This window comes from Rhinolophus sinicus, chromosome 15, assembly GCF_057876585.1.
Source record: "Rhinolophus sinicus isolate RSI-liver-muscle chromosome 15, RSI-T2T, whole genome shotgun sequence".
Classification (NCBI taxonomy): domain Eukaryota; kingdom Metazoa; phylum Chordata; class Mammalia; order Chiroptera; family Rhinolophidae; genus Rhinolophus; species Rhinolophus sinicus.
Window position 1 is genome coordinate 97,914,190 of NC_142515.1, and position 22,383 is coordinate 97,936,572.

The window sequence follows — 22,383 nt, forward strand, 5'->3', positions numbered from 1 at the left end:
CTAAAACAAAGGAGCCTCAGTGGGGGAAGGTCCCTGGCTCTTTATTAGTCTTGTGGCTGGTAATGTGTTTATTTCAGATAACCCTTGTTGAAGCAGATGCCTCTTTGTAAAGGATGCCTCTTTGAAGTAGACACCTCGGCAATCAAACTTTGATTCAGGCACTTGGATTACAAAAAGAAAAACCAACTGTCAGGGCTTATACTATAGTTACTCATGTGTTAGTGGTGCTACTGGTGTCCAAAAAGCCACTGTGCTATATAAAAGCACAGCACATACATGGACATGAGCAGACTCTAGCAACTAGGTTTCTGTCAGTGCATTCCATGATGTGCTCACGACAACAAAATCGCCCAGTACATGTCTCAGAACGTATTCCTGTTGTTCAGCAGCGTGTGACTGTCTACATCAGGGGTGTCCAAACTGCAGCCCGCGGGCCAACTGCGGCCCATGGTCCATTGTTAATTGGTCCGCAGCAAATTCCAAAAATATATTTAGTTTACTTAAATAAACCAGGTGAGGCAATACGTACTTCACCTCGAGTGAGTGGCCCGGCTGTTTGTGTATTTTACCGCATATGGCCCTTGGTGAAAAACGTTGAAAAAAGTTTGGACACCCCTGGTCTACATTGTTGCCAATATCCTCTTTACCTACCTGACTCTTCCTCATCCTTCACATATCAGCCTTTAGGCTTCATCTCTGCCATAAAACTACCTGAGCCTAACCTGTTGTCCCTTCTAGATGCTAACATAGCACTTTATTCTTCTCTCATTATAGCACTTGACACACTAAATTATACATGCTTATTACTTATTTGTATCCTTTCTAGACTATTAAATTCAATGAGGGTAGAACCCTTGTCTTATTCAAAATCATATTTTAGTGCCTAGCACGCTGCTTCGCATGTCATATTCTATAAATACACTTTGAATGGGGAATTCTCTTCTATGCAGTACATCTATTCCAGAGTCTGTTTCAAAACTTAGTCATTTCAAGAATCAAAGGTTTGGTTTCCAACATCTACACGGATTTTCAGCTTAGCCTTCTCCAGGTGTGGTTGACAAAATGTTCTCCAATCTCTCTCAGCACTGAGTTCAATACAAAAAGTGAATTAGAACTAAACATATTCAAAATACACCGAATGCAACTTTTCTCCATTTATGGGCTGTATTTATAGAATTATTAAGGGATCGGAATGGTTCCATCCTGGAGCACAGACAGGACAAAAGAATCAGAGTAATGTTTGGGTTGATGAAGAAGGGAACACTGATGAGACCATGCTAACGGATTTGTAAGCTTTACTTGGAGAACAGTGGGAAATATAGTTTAGTAGGTAGAAAAGGACTAGAATGTGGAGAATCTCATAATTCAGGCTCAACAAAGTGAGTAATCTTTCTAAAAGGACATCTAAGACACAAGCATAACATTCAACTAAAGAAACATAAAAAAAAAAAGAAAAATTCTTAGTTTGTAGGCCATACAAAAATAGGCAGTGGGACAGCTTTGTCACAAGGACTGAAATTTGCTGACTCTTGATCCAGAGGTTCATGATGAGCCTTAGGATCTCTGATTACAAATCTTCTGTCGAGTTAGCAGCTTCTATGAATCACTGCGTCCTTTGTGGTAGCAGATCCTTGAAGCAGATTTCTGGAACCCCTCTACATAATGCTTTTTCAGACTAGAGACTTCCAGGGGTCAAAAAAATGCAAGCTGGCTCTTTTGGGTCATATGAGAGAAAATAACGTTTCACTTAATAAAACAAAATCTCATCACTAACCAGAATCCCGAGATGGGAACCTGCTTCTAGAAAAGCAACTCAATTCTATCCTCATGAGGCATATTTACCTTCCAGAGAATAAATGTCTCACCAAGTTTACTCCTGACCCAACTTAGAAAGTTGAGCTTACTTACATTCAGCAATTTCCTTTGTTGACTTCCCGACTCAATCTTAAGGCAAAGTTCACTTAGGAGGTTTTCTAGACCTTCCTTTTATCAGTCTATGAACGACATATAGAAGAAAATAAAAAGCGCACTTAGAGTAACAGGAGAGTCATTGCCTCGCAATATTTACTTCAAAATGCACTGGAATTTAAATTGCTGCCCAATTATTTACCAGATAATGAAACACTTTTTAATTTAACGCTGGTAATTTCCCTATATAAATGTCAAGCACATAGTTCTCTCACATGTCCTTGAAGGTTAGATAAGGCTCTCATAGCAACCAAGCTCTTTGCACTTTCCTTTGACACCTTATCCAAATTTTATATTATGTGTATATTATTTGTTTAATGTCTTCTGCACTCCACCCTCTTTACTACAGCACATGACTTTTAACTCCTTGAACATTAAGGATTATGTCATCAGTCTGGATCAAGGGTCAGCAAACTTCCGTCTCTGTGCCAAAGTCATCCCACTGCCTGTTTTTGTATGGCCTGCAAAGTAAGAGTGTGTTTTTTGTTTTTGTTTTACATTTTTAAACCATTGTAAAAAATAAAAATAAAAAAGAGTAATATTTTGACATATAAAATTCAAATATCAGTGTCCATAAATAAATGCTATTGTCACACAGCCATACTTATTTATTTATGCATTTCTGTGGCAGGTTTTATGTTCCAGTGGCAAATTGGAGTAATTACACCAGAGACCAAACAGCCCACAAAGTCAAAAATATTTACTACCTGGCCTTTTATGGAAAAGTTTGTCAATTCCTGGTCTATAGCATGACTGTACCTCTAGCACTTTATAAGTGATTATTAACTATGTGTTGAGTTAACTATTAAATGACTGAATATGAATGCACATGACTGGACACAAAAAAAGGATGAGACAATAAGTTTTCAAATATTTTATTGAAAACAAATGAAGATTGGAATCAAAATATATTTTGTGGTTATTTTTATAAGCAGGGTCAGATTTAATAAAGAGCTACTAATCTCATAATTAATGAAATTAGAGCTTTTATGAGGTGTGTAATGGGGGCAGAAAGGAAAGAGACTCTGAGAAGTGCAGAATACCCTGCTGCACTCATAGTGCCTACTGAGATAACCATCTTAAATTATCCAGTGCTGGTTAGTGAGATACTTAATATTCACTTACAGGGCAAATATTAAATTAAGATGATTAATGATAAATACAAGTATTCTTAATGTTTCTTTCAACATACGGAACAGAGAAAACTGATTTTTTTAAAAGTACAGTTGACCCTTGAAAAACGCAAGTGTTATGGGAGCCAACCCCTCTTCCCCATTTGAAGTCAAAAATCCACACATAATTTTTGATTCCACCACAACATAACTACAGGTGGACCTTTGCATCTGGGGATTCAACCAAACACGGATGGAAAACAGTATTTTCAATCTACGATTGCAAATTAGCAATTGGGAATCTGCAGTTGGGAATGCAAAAATGGTTTTCTACCATGGTTTGTTCAATAGGCAGATGCGAAACCCAAGGATTGGTAGGGCCGGCTGTAGTATTGAAAAAAACCTTCAGTTCAAATCTGTGTTGTTCAAGGGTCACTGTATATATTGTTCACTGTAATGTTTCTCCTGACTTATAAATTAGTAGTATTATGATAATACACACACACACACAAATTACTACTAATGGCAATTCTTTCTATGTTGTCTTTCAGAACAGAAGTAAACTGATTTCCAGTGCCTCTGGCCTTCCCGTTGAAAGCAGACAGAGTGTATGAAGACTATTCAAATATGTCAGAGACTTCCTCCCATGATTCCTTCTATGATTCCCTGTCAGACATGCAGGAAGACAGCAAGAATGCTGACTTCTTCCCTGAACTATCTGCTTTTCTCAGCCAGGAAGAGATAAACAAGAGCCTTGACCTGGCCCGGAGAGCTATAGCCAACTCTGAGACAGAAGATTTTGACTCAGAAAAGGAGATTTCACAGATTTTCAACAACTCTCCTGTAAGCCTCTGTGAAAATCCTTCCCGAAAGGAGACCAAATTGTGTGAGCCAACTTCCTCGGGAAGACCTCCAGATAACAGGCCAGGAGAACAAACTGAGAGTATCTCCTCACCTGGTTCAAAGAGGAAACCTGCCATCTCACCCCTGCTTGCCAGACCCAGCTATATCCAGAGCCTCCGAAAGGCTGAAAAACGTGGTACAAAAACTCCCAACACAACCGTCAAGTCCAAACCAGCATATCAAGGTAAGGCTGACTCCCAGAGCCAGCTGTGCGACAAGGCAGCTAATTTCATCGAGGAGCTGACATCCATATTTAGAGAAGCAGCAAAGCCAAGAAACAGAAGCCCAAATGGGGAGTCTTCCTCACCAGACAGTGGGTACCTGTCTCCTAAAAATCAGCCCTCTGCCCTGATGAGTGCCTCAGCCAGCCAGAGCCCCACCGGAGACCAACAGGAGATAGAAGCCGAGGTCAAGTTACCTGAGGCCAGGCATTGCTACGGAGCAGACCGGGATGAGGCACTGCCATGCAATAGCATCTCTCGCCCACAGCCCCAGAATGCACTCCACTTCCCATCAGCCCCTCGATTCATCCAGAAGCTGAGGAGCCAAGAAGTGGCAGAAGGAAGCAGAGTTTATTTGGAGTGTAGAGTCACTGGCAACCCAACTCCTCGAGTCAGGTAAGAATTTTTTATCATGAATATCAAATGATTTCTGTTGAGTGTTGGTTTTGCTTTAATGTGGGGAGAGAAGAGATTTCCTATATAGTTAGCCCTTTGGAGACTGAGGTAGCGTTCTCAAATCCCTGCAAGGCCAAAGCCTCCCAGAATTGTAAATACTAGTTGTCCCTGGTGGGATGTATCTGTTGTAATGAACCACATGATACTGACTGAGTGGGAAGGCAAAGGACTGGACAGGCATAAAGGAGCACAAACAGGCTGTCCTATCGGATTCCAACATCAATAACAGCCAGGGAAACTTAAAATGTGCATCTGATTTATTCAAAGTACTGTGAAAATTGTGTGTGTAATTTGAATGTGAGTCGCTGGAGATGGCTGAAAGTGTGGCTAAAACTATAAGTTGTCTGGCAGCACAGAGATGAAAGGCCACAGGTGGGAAGATGCCAACCACAAGAATAGCCGCCCAATATATACTCTGGTCTGAGGCGTGGGCCAAATCGGTGCACGGTCACGTAAGGTAATCCCACCCACACGTCTTTGGTGTGATGCAACCAAGGAGGGAAGAACTGGTCTAACAAAGAAAGAGAAACCAAACCCAGAGTGCCACAGTTCTGTTCTTCATGCAGTCTCCGGCCACTAGAGCATGCGTACAGCAAAAACTATTAAAAATCAGGTGAGTGTGTAGTTAATTGGAGTCAGTAAACACTTGCACTACCATGTCCATTACTATTTCTAGAGATTCCTCCTCCTTAATTGCAGAGTTTATACTTTCTGTGCAGAAGGTTAAGAGGAGTGAGCCTGGCATCAGACAGTAGGGTTTCCAATCGTGGCTCTACCTTTTCCCAACTGTGACACCTAGGCAAGTCACTTTGTGACCCAATTTCTTCATCATAACAATCATAACAATACCTACCTCATTCAATTTTATGATGAGTAAATGAAACAATATGTGACAAACATAAAATAGTATCTAGCACCTAGTGACTCCTGCATTAGTATCACATATGATTTTTATTATTTGTTTCTTGATTTCATATACCAAATGAAAATAACATTTCAAATTAGGATTCAACTATACAAAAATAAACCGTTCATTTATTTTGAAAGTTTTGCTTTTATTAATCAAGAGTGTTTTGCCTAAATTATGTAAATATTAAAAAGAAAATTCAAAATTATAAAAATTTGGAGCAATGGTAGACACCATTAGTTAAAAAGCACTGGTACTTTTTATTGATATAGCATTTCACAAATCAAAAACTTTACCTCTCACCCTACGTCCACTAATACACACTTTGTTAGAGTTCGTTTATCAGTTTGACAAGTCATTGCTCACAAACGTGGAGCAAGTATTAGCATCAGTGGTGTAATTAGATGCAGTGAATTTTTTTTCTAACCAATTTGTTCAACTAATTCACCCAAGTCAGCTTTCACAATAATGTTACAACATTTTTTTTTAGAAACTGACAGCAGGGGGCAGTAGAAAACTTCTTAATGTGTTCATTTAATTAAATATGTCATCCTAAATTCTGCATATATACCTTTCCAGTGAAGAATTTCTCTTTCTTTCAGTTTTGCCTATGCTAGAGATGGAACTGAATATTTCTTTTGGAATCCATTTAACTTTTTGAAAACCCACTAATCTCAGAAACAAATCATTCTTCATTAGAAATACATTTACATGTCTCTCAAACAGTTCCACAGGTTTTCGAACTATAATAAATACATAAGGCTCCACTTACATTTACCTCCAAAATAGTCCCCTCCCAAATGTATTACCATGGCAAGTAAGCATACCATACCTTTCAAAAATAACAAATATCAATCCACTTAACATCAAAGGATTAATTCAGGTGAGCAGACCACAAGTACTATGGTATACCAGTGTTCACTTAACCTTTTGGTCATTTGGAGGGCCATCAAATTCATGCTTCTGCCTCTTTTCTTCTTATAGGAGGAGAGAGGCATTAATTTAGTTAGCAGCTACACAATTATTAACTAGTATTCTCTTGTCATTTCCCAGTCTACCAATGTTCATGACCAATGTTCGTTCATTAGTCATTCAAGTTACGCCCTTCTATAGTAGTTAGGCATTTGTTGAGAATGCTCTGTTGTTTAAAGTTAGCTAGTCATTTTTGTATTCTTTTGAGGGTTTTTGTTTTGTTTTGTTTTGATTTGTTTTGTTTTTGAGGGGCAAAGGAAATGTGCATTGGAGTTTCTTAATTTCTGTTCTAAAGATTCCGGTTCTCTCCACCGTGCACTTTTAAGTGCATCCAATGACTAAGAACATTCCTTGAACTCCTTTTCTACATGAGACTTATGACAGCCTAAAGAGAACATTTTCTTTGAAGGAAATTTTTCACAAGGAAGAAAACCTTTAATAAAGAGTTTCCTGCACTGGGGCATTTAAGAGCCTGACTCATACTGAGTCAGTCCAGAGGACTCAGAACTTAGTGATTAGACAGACCTATTATGTGGTAGGCCACCTCCTAAGGTCCCAGAAGCAGGTGACAGAACTCATGGGAAGTGAACCTGTAACAAGCAACAAGCAAAGGCCCAATAGACACTGGCTGGTAAGCATAGGGGCACCCAGTGTTGAAAAGTTGGCAACTATATGGGAGGTGAGTGAGGTGTGACACAGTGTACAATGGTAACATCCAGGGTTATTTAAAATGAATGCACCACAGGAAAATATGGCAACAGGTATCAGGATTCCAGATCCAGGGACTGGATAACAGGGAAAAAAATGCTACCCTTCAAGAGTTTAGTCAGGAAAAAGTCAAAGCCGTTTAGTTAAGAAAAAGGCAAAGCTCCAAAAGGACAAAAGGGCAGAGCAGGAATAGAGACTCAGACATGATTAAATGAGGCAGAACTTCAGTCACTAAACTTGTGCTGGGTCCAGAATAGGGAAACAAATTGCTAGACTGACATGGCTGGGCTACTGAGCTGCTGGCCTGGAGCTTCTTAAGTTTGGCCTAAGTAGAAACCATTTGGTCTGGGAACCTGGACATAGTGAAACTTAGAGATAAAGTAGGCCCAGTGAAAGGAAGGATTGATGGAAACAGTGGGATCAAAGCCAGGCCAGTCATTCCAAGACATTTCTACTTTATATACAATCACTTCACCCTCCCATCAGTACAACTGGCACAAATACCAGTTATAACCACAAATAGAACTTAAGAAATTCTATTTTCCTCCTCGACTCTTGCATAGTTCCAACAAAAACTCAACGAAACAGAGAAAACTGATGGAAGAAAAGCTTGTGTGTAATAATTGAAATTATATACAATTTAGATACTACTTTAATTATATGCAAATTATCTTACAGTTTGAATTATTACATTAAATAACATCAAGTCAGAATTCATATTTTTTCTGATTATGATCTGTTGTTCCATATTCTCACGCACTCCTTCACAACTATATAAAGACATATCCCTTTCCCCGTTCTCTCCGTTCTCAACTTTTGTGAGTTGCCAAAAAAAATCATGAAGGATATTAGTTCAAAATTACCCTAGTATTATAAAAATAAGTCCTATATTTTTCATTTTATACTTTTAAAAATACTTTATTATGGCAATCGTGTTCTAAAGTGTTTAAATATAAGGAAACTAAGATAGAAAACTATGAAATTATTTGCCTAGAAACAAAATAATTAGTCATGGAGACTGAAAAATAACTCAGGTTTTCTGATTCCTGATCATGCATTACAGTGATTCAAGAGAAAATTTAGCCACAGTCACTGCTATTTTGCTAATTGTGCAAGGCTTACTAACAAGCTCCGGAAGTGGAGATCAGTAGAATTGACATATTTAAAAATCTTCTAGGATGGCAATTTATATTCCAAATATCTTTAAAGATAATGGCATCCTTATAATTTCCACAACATTTTTCTATATTTAAAAAAACATAGCCATTTATAGTTATTCTCTCCTTCCCTCCCTCCCTCCCTCCCTCCCTCCCTTTGTCCCTCCTTCTCTCTCTCTCTCTCTCTCTCTCTCTCTCTCTCTCTCTCTCTCTCTCTCTGTCCCCTAGTAAAGTTAATACTGTAAAAACAGTTAACACAAACCCTAAAAAAAAAATTTTAATGGGGGTGGGAAGGCACTATTCTCCATCAAATAAGTACAAACAAAACAAACAATTCCCAATTCATGAACAGTAGTCCGAACGATCCTCATATTCAAATTATATTGTAAGGGAAATATGAACGGCCTCATAAGAAAAACAAAACAGTTTTAAACACCTATTTATTTCAGTAAAAATGAAATCCAGTAATAGTCCAAGCATGTTTAATATTCTAAGTACAATTACTCATATCTAACCATAAGATGTCTATTAGGTCATCATTATTAGCCTTGGAAAGTTTCAATTAATGTATGAATTAAAAGAAAATAGATGTAAAAACAAGCCACCGATCACTTTTCTTACTAATGGTATATGGTGTATCCCATTTATGGACCACTTTGGCTCAGGAAAATGTGGCAACAGCCAGTAGGTTATGAATATGCAGTGCTTGTAAAGTGAAAAGTCAGGTGGCTTAGGAGTATTGTTTTTGTTAAAGAATATTGTCAATAATGAGACACCAGATAGTACTATCAGGTTATCAATATGAAAAATTCACAAGTGTTATTTCTTTAACATGAAATGTAAATAGGTGCAAACAATTTTGGGAACAATTTGTGATATACAATAAAGTTAAAGATGTATATATCCTAAACTTTTATTTAAACCCAATTTTCTACTTGACATCTGTACTTGGATATCTAAAAGTTATGTCACATTTAATGTATCTAAAACTGATTTCTGATCTAAAACTGAACTTCTGATTCTCCTCTGCTCCCAAAACCTTCTCTTTCTGAATCTTCTCCATGTGAACAAATGACAATCCTCCTTCCAGCTGTACAAGGAAAAAAATCTTGGCGTTATTATCGACTCCTCTTTTCCTAGCAAATAACATCATCCAATCCATCCAGTAAATCCAGGTGGCTCGAGCTTTAATATATCCAGAATCTGACCATCTCATACCACCTCCACTCATGAGGCTTTGGTCCCGGCCACCATCATCTTTCTCTGAGATATTTACATCCCTTCCTAATCTGTCACCTGGTTTCCATCCTTGTTCACCACACTCTATGCAGCACATGGCATAATTTTTTTAAATGAAATTGTGATCACAACACAATGCAGAGCTATCCACGGCCTTCTCATCTCACTCAGAGTAAAATCTATAGTCCTTATAAAGAGGAATAAGGCCCCATCTCCCTGACTTCATCCCCTCCTACTCACCCCTGCTTTGTCCACTCCAGCCACAGTGGTGGCGTGCCAGGCATGTTCCAGCCTCAGGGCCTGCACACTTGCTGTTCCCTCTACTTGGAATGCTCTTCCTCCAGATATATGTAGGATTGGCTCCTTCATCTCCTTTATATGTCTCCTCACATGTCACCTTCAGAGTATGGCCTTCCAACACTGCAAAGGAACAGGTCCTGCCCACTGTACTTGGTACTCCACTCTCTTATTTTGTTTTTCTCCATGGAACTTATCGATACAGTCTACATTTCACTTGTTTAATTTTTTTTTTTTAATTGTCTCTCTCCCTCAGTAGAATACAAAACCCTTGAGGATAGGGACTTCCATCTGATCCTTCCTGTGTGTCCCCTGGGCCTAAAATAGGGCCTGGCATATATTAGGTGCTCAATATATATTGAATAAATGAATGAATAAATTCGATGTCTAGGTACATACCTAAAAGCAATTTTAGCTCATGTGTACAAGGATACATGTATAAGACTGTGCATAGCATTGTTTCAAAGAAACTGGAAAGAACCTAAATGTTCATCAAAAAGAAAATGAAAAGATGAAAAAAATATGAAAAAATATGAAAAATATTCTGATTCCTGATTCTCTTTGAGATAGTGATTTCATTTCTTTTGGATACATACCCAGATGTGGGATTGCTGGGTTATATGGTAGTTCTATTTTTAATATTTTTAGGAACCTCCAAACTGTTTAACACAGTGGTTGTATCAATTTACATTTGCACCAACAGAGCACAGTGCACAAGGGATCCCTTTTTTCCACATTCTTGCTAGCACTTGTTACCTCTTGTCTTTTTTATAATATCCATTGTGAAACAACCTAAGTGTTTATTGTCAGATGCATAAATAAAGAAAAGGTGACATACAGATAGAGAAAATGTGTACACACACACACACGCACACACACAGTGGAATAATATTCAGTCGTATAAAAGAAGGAAATCCTGCCATGCGACAACATAGGTGGATGTTCAGGGCATTATCCTTAGTGAAATAAGCCAGACAGAGAAGGACAAATACTGTATGATCTCATTTATATGTGGAATCTTTAAAAAGCCAAACTCATAAGCAAAAGAGTAGAATGGTGGCTGCGGGGGGATGGGGAATGGAGGAAATAAGGAGAAGCTGGTCAAAGGGTACAAACTTCCAGTTATAAAATTAGTAAGTTCTGGAGATCTAATGTACAGCATGGTAACAACTATAGTTAATAATACTGCATTATGTTCTTAAAAATTGCTAAGAGAGTAGATCTTAAGTGTTCTCACCACACACACACTTATAATTATATGAGGTGATGGATGTTAACTAATCATGTTAATAAATGATTATTGTGGTAATCATTTCACAATATATACATGTATCAAATCATCACATTGTACACCTTACATTTACAACATTGCAAGTCAATTATATCTCAATAAAGCTAGAAAGAAAAATAAAATGAACAAATTGTGCTATATATTCATTCAAGAAATGAACTAGATCTTCATGAATTGGGATGCCTGAAACTCACAAACGTAATAACAATCCAAGAAAAAAGTTGCAAAAAAACAAACATGAATATTGATTGCATAAATAAATTTATCCATATGAAGTTAAAATTGCAAAACAGGACTATTTCAGGGTTAGGCATAGAGTAAGAGTATTGTATAGAAAAATACACAGGAATGACAAATACTAAATTTCATATAGCAGTAGCCATAGAGATAGAGAAGAACATGATTGGTAAGGGGTACACGGAAGACTTCAACTGTGTTTGCAACATTTTGTATCTTAAGATGGTGCATAGACACACAGGTTGAAATTGCTATTCTTATATTTATTGAAAAATATTGACTTTTTACTTTACTCTAGTAACCTAATTATGTATTTAGTATGTTCCACAGCATTATTTCTAATAAATGACATGGTATAATCCTTAAACACCATCCAGAAAAAGTCTTGGTTTTTAAAAATGTAAATTGGGTAGGTTGGCTCTTAGCCATTTGCTCTCATGAATTATAAGTTAATTAATTTTCTGTGTTGTTTTAGTTATATTTTAGAATTTTTCAAAATATTCTTCTTTTGAATTCATGATGACCTTAATAGACTATTATTTTTTTATTATTATTAAATTTATTGAGGTGACAATTGTTAGTAAAATTACATAGATTTCAGGTGTACAATTCTGTATTACATCATCTATAAATCCCATTGTGTGTTCATCACCCAGAGTCAGTTCTCCTTCCATCACCATATATTCAATCCCCCTTACCCTCATCTCCCACCCCCCACTCCCTACCCCCCTTACCTATTATACATATTTTCAGTAGTGTGCCAAAGATCTTTTATGGTGTGGTCTCCCCAGTTTATTAGCTGTCGAGGGTGCAAAAATTTGTATATGAGTCTCTCATTGTTAAGAAAACGTATCTGCATTTAGACACACACGTTTCTTACCTTTCTAGAACTAGCAAAAGTCTGAAAATTAACAAGAGTTGTATATCACCATTTCACCAACACAATTGCCTCCCCTCCGTCACTATATTTGAGTGGTAGGAGGAAGCAAAATGTGGCAGAATCCAAAGGAAATGGCATCATCTAATTGTATAATTTCCTATTTTTTTCATTCTTTTATCATTTCTTTTAACTCATTTAAAAATCTTTTTTTTCCCCTGCACATTTGCATTGGATTTAAAAAAAAACTAAGTCTTTCATATTTTACAGAGGACAGTAAATGTTCCCTGGAACATTAAATTGCCATTGAACTAGAAATCAAAAGATATTAAGCAGAAGAGTGATACCTTTATTTTCAATGAATTGGAGCTACAGCCTTATCTCTGATTCCTCCACACAGGTGATTTCTGAATTAATAAAGGGAAATGACATCTCATGCTGTTTTGTCCTCTGTACTATCTTTCCTATTCTTTTTCAACCTGTTTCCATCCAATATCTATTCAAGTGTAATTCTCATTTGAAAAATTAGCTATACTTCTGCAATACTTTAACTGACAAAAGACCATCATTAATGAGGATATTGAATCCGCTTCTGTAGACCAGTGAGTGAAATGGGATAACTCAATATTACTGAACACAGGAAATATTGTCCCTGAGTTACTGTTTAATGAGTTGAACTTTAGAGAGTGATAACAGCTGCGTTATCACCTCTTCTTGGTCAACCTATGACACCAGGATGCAGTGACAGGCCCATAGCTTGATGAACCAAGATGCAACTTTGACATTCAAAGCAAATGTGGAGTATTGCTATAGTCTAAATTTGAATTGATTGTAACACAGTCATGACATCTGGCTGTGACGTAGCAGTAGCAAACTACGGTAGCATCTGTTCTGAGGAAGAGGAATCAATTCCATTCTTTTACTTTACATTTCAATGACCAAATTTCTGGATTTAACAAGAAAACCAATCAAAAAACAAACACCAACGTAAATTTTCCTAAGAAATCAAGGTAGTCACAGAGACTCCCTTTAGAATTAAAAATATGCTTGTGCATTATATATATATATATATATATATATATATATATATATATATATATATATATATATATGCTTATAGAACAAGCAGCAGAAGAGCTTAGTAACTTACAATACAGGTTCTGGAGTAAGAGTGCGAATCTTGGCTCTATCTTGTATCAGAAGGGTACCCTTGGCAAGTTATTTAACCTTTCTGTGCCTCAGTTTCCCTGTTGGTAAAATGGGAATAATAAGAGTACCTACCTCTAGTGTTATTGTGAATGTTAAGTCAGTTAACACAGAGAAAGAGTTTGAAACTGTGACAGACGCATCATAATATCTTAATAAACATTAAAATATTATTATTAAGTTACTTATTATTATAAAATGTTCACCTTATTGTTTATTGCCATCAATTTGCTATAAACTGCCAACCCATTTACCTTCTCAAAAACTTTTGAGTTAGTTTCTTTTCTTTAAAATCTTCATCCAACAATTCTCTTTTGTATTGCTAAGTGTTCACAATGGTAGATCTTATGGAGAGGGCATACTTCAACATAAACAAATCATTTATAAGGAATACAAAATATGTCCACAAGTGTTCTTGATCCTGTGAGTCCTGGATTTATATCTCGAGGTCAGAATGATGGCTGTCATGGAGTATAGTGACATATTTTCCCCTGGTCACTGTCTATTGTCATTTTCTAGAAACTTTTACCTCACTTGGCTCTCTGTTCCTTCACTGCTACAGGGGATGGGATCAAAGCCAAAGAAAAGTCTTTTGTTTCCATCTCTACCCTTTCCTCCTACAACTAATGATCTCCTCATCCTCTGTTTCTAAACCTGAGAGGTGTGAAGGTCATTCTTATTGTGGATTACAGTCAACTCGGAAAGCCTTCCAAAAATCAAATCTCTTTGACTATTGTTTGCTTGATTCTTTTCAAATGGTTTAGCAATTTTCCTGAGTTTACTTCATGGTTCCTTGTTAAATATTTGCCAAAGCCAATTGAAAGTGGTTCCCTGATACTTTAACCACTCCCTGTTTTTGTGTTCCAATAATTTTAGGAGGAAGAAAGCTAAAAATAATTTGCGTAACCAATCCAGGCTTTTCCCCCAGCTAGATTAACTGGCTTTGGTTTTACATTTTCTTCCTACTAAGTATTATACCATACAGCAAAGCTCTCAGAAGGAAAAGAATGTGCTTTTTGGAAGTTTAATTTATTATTATGCAAACTACTGTGAAACAGTTGTTTTGAAAGAATTTGACTCCGAGGTTTCATAGTCAAAACTACTCAATGCCTCAAATCTTTTCTGTAGAGTTACATTAAGTATACTTGACATGTTTCTTCATTTGCTTTAGGGCAGTACTGCATCACGGATCACTGAATCTGTTTAGGCATAATTACAGCAATTCAAGAACTCCACTTATAAGGAGATGCTTTATAAATACAACTGTAGCAAATACAATTATAAGTCTGAAACTTGATATAGCTTACTGTGCTGACCACGATGCAAAAATTTCCTACCAGTTGGTATATTCAAATGATATGCAGCAATATAAATTATTTTTTTCCAATTTAATTTTAATTTGAGCCAAGAAATAGTGTCATATTTAATATCTGCTGAAATAGGAGTAAGTTGTGTCACCTGAGCACTGATAGAGACACCCAATCAAACACCTTTCCCAGAAGAAAGATTACTAGTTGCAAATGGAAGCTTTGTTCTCTCGGTTATGAGTTCTAACAGTGAGGTCTGGTTCTGTATAAAAGCATATAGTAAATGAGGCCACAGAAACAAGTTTCCAAGCACTGGTTATATAATCCACATGTGGGCCAGGAAACTTAAAATTAAAATACCCTAAGGAATAAGGATTTTTTTTTATTCCCCATAAGGTGACAGCTTTTAGCCTTGGTCGTTGGCATTGGAGAAGTATTTTCTAATGGAAAAATACAAAACAAGCAGGAGAGGATTTCCAGTTAATGGAAAAGAATCCTTAAAGAAGATGGGGTGGTGGGGGAGGAGGAGGGGGAGGAGTAGGAAGAGAAAGGGAAGAAGAGGAAAGAGAGGAAGGGGAGGGAAGGGAGGGAGGGAGAAAAGAAGGGAAGAGAATAAGGAGAATATTCCCATTTGAACTGGTTATTCCTTTGAAAGCCAGAGAGATCTTCTACCATCATAGAAGGCATCACGGCCTAATCGCATTAGCAGAGGATGTTCTAGTAATGCTTGTGAATAGAGAGGGCTATAGCTGTGTAGTTGAAGAAATCTAGGGACATGACGTAGAAATTTTTCTGTTTCAGTTTTGCATTTTGAACCACTGCAGACAGCCGTAAAGACTTCTCCACATCACGCTATGAATTTTGTTTTAATGAAGGAGCCAATGTGGACCAGCAAGCTTTCTAGAATAATGTTCCTACTGAGAAGCTATTATTCACAAATAAAAGGTTTTGGTCAAGAGCAAGCGCTCAGCTAGGTCTGGTCAATCCTGCCTAGGGGCTTCGTCATACCATAATAAGCAGACCTTGACAGTTAACACCAGAAAGTTAACTATAGCATTATGTCTGTGCAGTCGTTGTATAGAATTATGCATACCACTAAACTGTAGGAAGTGTATGCTAAAATGTCACATTCATTCTCCTCAACCCTTGCCAATCATTCTAAAGTCACAAGTTAAAATAATCCCTCTTTATTTTTCTTACAGAGCTAAAACTTCGGGAAAGTTGCTCTCCTTCTCCTAGTAATAAATAGATATAACAATATTAATAGCCAACCTTTCTTGAGCACTTAGCATGTCCCAGACAGTCTTCTAAGATCTTTCCATTTATAAATTCACTTATAAAACAAGGTAGATACTAGCATAGTTCTTGGATTCTAAGACATATGTTTTGTATATCTTTATCATCAGAATGCATTTTGCCGTGAAAAGCGTTTCACAAGCACCGTCAGACCACAGATGTGATGAGGGTGTCATTGCCTATGCACATACAAACTTGGTCAGAACTGTTTATCTTGTCATCTTAGTGGACTTATTTGCATTGTTGATACTACATGCTGGTTTCCCTTTCATAATGGTTCTTATAGTGAGTGGCTCGTTAGAGTCAATGAACGCAATATTGTTATCTCTGTTTCATTTTTTAAAGGAACTAAGACATGAATAGTTAAGGAAAATTGTCAAATTGTCCACTATACTCTACTCCCTAACAAAGTAGAATGGAGTGCACAGCCCTTCTTACAAAACGGTGCCCCAACAGAATTGGAGTGATCCCCAGCTTACTCCTAGAAACACCTAACACAGTAGTCGTATTTCTCTAAAAGCACAATGTCTGTGAGTGGCTTCCTTGCATTGCCCCACACCATGTGAAGAAAACTTGGAAAAGAAAAGAGCCATGATCAATGATTTATTGGTCCTCATGAGAAAACCTTATACTGTGTACACACCCAGCCCACTCTGTAGTGTTGACGTGAGGGAGACTCAGCATCTTTATTAGCAGAAGCAACTTCCACTGATGCAGCTTGTGAGGGCATGGGCTATAACTTCCACTATCAGAGCCAGTGAGCCAGGTCTCTCTCTTTCTCTCGTAAACAGAGCAGTAATCCCAAGCAGAACATAGTAGATAGGACTTGTAATTCAGTATGGTACCATTTAATTCCTGTGTTTAATGGCCAGCATTTTAATTAAGAATGTGTTGTCATATGTTGGCCAGAATCCTGATCCATGGAATCATTCCACACTCCAGGAACAAGGACAAATCATCACTGCCTGAAATGAAGAAAGAGCAGGCCCCAGCAAACCAACCATAGCTTAGTTCAATTGATTTCTGATAGACATATTCTACAAAAAACCATTATAAAATACAGTACTATAAGGTCATGTTTTACAGAATAAAGAATTTTAACTTTGAACAGGCAGCTATTCAGAGGGAAGTATCAATGTGGAAGAAATCAAATGGGCTTTTGGACAACGCATAGGATGAGTGTCATTATAGCATTAAAAGTCCCTGTTCACATCAAAATGACAGAAGCTCCTCAGCCCAGTATAACATTCAATCAGGGGCCGTGTGGTGTGATGAAGATGGGGGTGGGTGGGGTGTTACGTGTGTGGTTAGGGGTGTTCTCTAGGAAAATGCCATCTTACCTCAGGTTTGGGTCAGTTCCATTTACCGGAAATATGCACTGCCCAGTTGTACATGCTCAGTTCCACAAATATATTGACCAATTCATTTCTAGCCTAGGTTTTAATATTTGAGGGAAAAAAATAATAGGAGAGGATTGGAGCATATGTACCCCATTTGTCTTACTATTTGTTAATGGAACATGCCTGTGTGCAACCTCAAATTAGAGATGCCATCCCTTTAAGTTTAGACAATTGATAGTCAATAGAAAAACAGCCAGTAAAACAGCCAGTAGAATCACTTTAGTGTGAAAACTGTTGTGTGTTTGGAATGTAACATTTTTTTAATCCAGTTTCTAACAGGCCAATGCAGTTGGAATGATGAATCCATTTATAGGGTATGTCTATCCTACCCCATATCAAAGTAGCTTTACCACCACTGTATATAATATAATACATACCTGTGATACTTACACTTCCAATTTTTAAATTTCATATTTACCTAGTCCCTTTCATCTGTAAACCTTAAAATCTTAACATCTATTTATTCATCTAGTATGCTATGTACAATGGCTTTAGCTCTTTGGAATTTAAATGTATGTCTTCTAACAAAAACTAGGAAACACCCATTGCCTACAGCACTGGATGCAGCTTCCCACACACACTGCATGAGCTCACAAAAGCCATGTTTTTCTCAGAACACAAGACTAACTCTTAGCTACCTGCAGTTCAGAATGCACTCTGTGGTCTCAGCAGTTTCTGGACTCCATGAGGTCTTCCTCAAGTTCTCAACTGTCACACATGTGTTTCTTCTCTTCTCCTTTTGATGGTTGTCTGGCTTTCAGATTTTGACAAATCAGAAAAAAGATCAAACCCAGCCAAAACCTGTCTTTCATTACAGTTTGCTCTGGTTGAAATGTTAAACTTTCTCACATCCATGGATTTAGAGTAAATTATGATCCAAACTGAAAGACAAGTTGGATTCATCTCTCACTCATTTCCACACTGCAGATCAGTTCTCTTTTACACACCATTCTAAATGCTGTCTGTTGCCTTCTTGCCTCACTTTCATATAGAAGGCCTGCTTACTCCTCAGGTGGATATAGAAACACAACTTAGTTTGCCTTTCAATGTTCAAGCATAACGCCATGGTCTCCTCCGTGATCATTACCTCTGCTTAATGCACACAGGATGAGGGGTGCCGAGTATTAGAAATAATCAAAGCTCTTGGCATGTAGAGTATGTTCTCAAACCTCACCTGTATGGCTGTGTTTAGTCAACTAAATACAGTCAACAGATCTTAGATTATCAAAGCCGTAAGCAAGCTTGAAGTCAGGGGTTAAAAAATTACAGAGAGGCAAATGAAGTCTCAAAACAGAGAATCAGAAAGAGGCCAGGTGAAGTATTAAAAGCAGATGGCCTCAAAACTGTTCCAAAAAGAAATGAAAAAAGGCAGAGCTGGAGATAGTTGAGTGCTGGAGACCATCATGACAGCCATATACCAAATATTTCCAGATCAAACCTCCAGGGGAAGTAAGTTAATATGCAAGAGTCTCCTGCTTTGCTGACCAGTTGTGGCATTTATCTCAGCTCTTTGTGAAGAAATAGTTATTTGCTCACCACACTTATGTGACAACAAGAGTAATGTTCAAGGATTACTTCCTTATGACTTAAGCATACGCATACCATGTTTCCCCGAAAATAAGACCGGGCCTTATATTAATTTTTGCTCCAAAAGACACATTAGGGCTTATGTTCAGAGGATGTCATGATGAAAAATCATGCTAGGGCTTATTTTCTAGTTAGGTCTTATTTTCGGGGAAACACGGTAAAAGGAAATGAAGACATTTGCCTTCCCAAAGTCATTCTTAATGGATCAGAAAATAAACTTGCAAATATTCCTTTGGATCAAGTGACCACAACATTATATTAAGGTTATGAAAATACAAGTATTTAAATATGAATCTGCTCTTTGGTCTGCTCTTACCACTTTTGCCCCCTGTATCCTTTGACTGGTTGGTTATCTTTCACAGGCCCTTAGTGGTCCTCTCTCCATTCTTCTCTGCCCCCCTCTCCTGCCCATGGAAGCTGACCTGGGTGGACTACAACCGATTTCTTCAGGCTCTGATTGGGTTCAGCCCTAGGGAGCCCTGGTAGGTCAGAGGAAAGAACTACGGGAATTCAAGGTATTTAGTCCCCCAGCTTCCTTCCTATAGGTTTGCCCTGTCTTTCTCCAACAAATGAAGGTCTCCACTCAACACGATGCTCTCTTCTCTGTTCAGAAGCTGCTTCTTCCCTTGATCCTGCAGGTTGAGGGGTGGTAACAATCTGCTTTATAGCCCCAGATAACGCATTATCCCTGTGGTTTCTTTATACCCTGACACAACCCTTGGATCTAATCCTTTCATGGAACCCTCCTGTGTTATCTGAATTTAGTGCATCCTCTCTTCCTAGCTGAGACCATAACATCCTTCTTCTGATTGTTCATACCTATGTAGGAAGATGACCCCAAATCCTTATAATCTACATACGGCAGTATGACCAATTCCTGAAATGCCTTACCCTGAAATTGCTAAGGTGTATTCTGGATTACTCATACTCAGTTTGGACGTTATTTTTCCAGCTCCATGCTCTTTGTTACTTCTCATTATTTGTTTTTAAGCTTTTTAAGTAAACTTCAATTCCAATTATGATGTTTGGTAAAATAATCACATGGATGTGAAGGTAGAAAACACATTGTACGTCATTAGTGGAATTTCCTTATTTATACATTCTCTGTCAATGAGCAAAATAATGACAGACACTTAACTGAGCATTATAAGTACCTCACATTTTCTCTAAGGAATTTATATGCATTCTCTCATCCAGTCCTCACAAGAGTTCTATAAGGCAGGCTCTATTATTATTACACAGTATTACCATTTTACACAGGAGGAAACCAGGGTTCAAAGATGTGAGTAAATTACCCAAAGACACACCCCTGGTTAGTGGTGTATCTGGGACGACTAATGCTAAAAGTTGACTATTTGGCAGACTTCCTAATCATTGGTGCTTTATAAATCTGAAGTGGCATTTTGCATATTTAATGGTACATAAAAAACAGTCTAAAGCTTAGTGACTTAAAACAATAATTTATTATCTTTTTCCGCTTACTTGTCTATTTGAAGACAAGCTACCATAGGTGTACTCTCAGGATTTTATTTTATTTTTTTAATGTCTCTTAAGCAGGACTGAGTAAACTCTAATGAGAATCCAGGACACAGGATACCATGGGGTGAGGGTGACGAGGGTGGTACAATAGGGTCATAGTTTGAATGCGGAGTCAAATGGGAGATAGGCAGAGGAGTACTGATTAATGGTAAGGAGGAAGTGCCCAGCATAAGAATCAGGAGTACCATTAAGAATTGTGCTCTGCCCTTCAAAGCCTGACTCCCTTCTTCAGTCATGTAGACTTCAGCATAGCATGCGCACAAGTTGGGGGCCAGAAAAAGGAGGTGAGCAGAACATCACACAGTTGAGAAGGGCATGGCCTCCTCAGACCCTCCTTAAACTTCATTTCCAAGATGCAGATGCAAAAGCCGTAACTGTTTCTCCCCTCCCAAAACTTAAACTGGTAAATTGCTACGTTCAACTTGTGTCTTATTCATTAAAACCAGAGAATAATCATTTAATATAAAAAAATTTTTTTAGACATTTCATTTTCAAAAACTACCTTAGATCCAATTCAACCACAGCTTCTCTAGTGGGAAGTCTTGAGGAACAGTAGAAGACTTTCAAAAAATCAAATAAAGCAGGTGCGATTTTAAATCAAATATTACATACAAAATTATTAAGTATTGATATTTTTGTTTTTCAAAATGAAAACAGATTAAATAAATGGAAATAAATGTTTAAAGACGTCAAGGCAAAACATATACCTTCTTCACCTAAAATATTGGTTCAAACATTTATTTTCATTTTAGTGAAACCTGGCCTCTGTGTAGTATTTGTAAATTTCAAAGTAGTTTCGTGTTTCTCAACCAAGTTTCCCAGCACTCTAGATGGTACATATTTTTAAAATATTTTATTTCATCAACCTGCTGTGGTCCTCAGGTTCTGTGTAGGAATAATTACATATTGAAATAGTTGGAATAAATCCTTCAGGATGATTTACTTACCAGAGTAGTGAGTGCATATAAGTGACAGAAATGGAATAATAATAGCTAACTCTAATTTATCCACTGCAACTGGCAGTGGAGGAAGATAGTTCATTAAGATCTCAAAGGCTGGAAGTCTAGTATTTTACCCGATAATCTCAACCTTCTTACTAAACTGAATATTTCGTTGTAAGTGGGTCCTTTTCCCTTTTACTCTCACGTTATTGAATGTCTGTTGCATGAATAAGGAATATGTTAAGTATATAATGAACATTTATAGAATACTCCCTGAGAGTAAAGCTCTGTCAGGTGTCAGAGGGTACAACAATTTGGTCCATCACTTCAATAAACCAAGCATTGGAGGGAGACAGACAACAAGTTAATTAGAAGTTCCTGCCTCTCAAGATATAAATTGTCTCCTACTCTTGCCAGTTTTATGGCCTGTGAAAGTTCAAAACATACCCTAGGATTTCTTCTATTCCTTCCGCACCTACTGAGGTCCTGTTCCTGTACATGCTGCACTGAACGGCCTCAGATGTGTAAATTCAGCATTGCTTTAGGTTCCGCATTCAATCTTTTAAATTCACATTCATGAGCCTAATAAACGTCACAGAAAATGGTATGCAAAGGAACAGATGAGAGGTGAGAGATCACAGAAATGTCCACAATATATGTTAGCTAAGAGGGCAGATAATCTGAGGAGACATTCGTGTTCACCAATGACCATCATGACCGCCATGCTACTGTGGGATTTCACCACATTTGCCAAGTCCTTGC

General features: G+C 37.6%; 1 protein-coding gene across 6 annotated transcripts in view; it reads left to right on the forward strand.

The window, feature by feature from the left end:
* The window catches only part of PALLD (palladin, cytoskeletal associated protein), a 372,024-nt gene that overhangs the window by 11,940 nt on the left and 337,701 nt on the right, over nucleotides 1-22,383 (forward strand). For 4 of the 6 annotated variants that reach the window (XM_019731450.3, XM_019731447.3, XM_019731449.3 and 1 more), the window contains exon 2: nucleotides 3,632-4,600. In XM_019731450.3, the coding sequence (XP_019587009.2) occupies nucleotides 3,708-4,600 (893 nt within the window). In that variant the 5' untranslated portion in view covers nucleotides 3,632-3,707. Of the gene's footprint in view, nucleotides 1-2,317; nucleotides 2,437-3,631; nucleotides 4,601-22,383 lie in introns of all 6 variants that reach the window. The other 2 variants (XM_074338296.2, XM_019731448.3) reach the window with 2 other exon arrangements.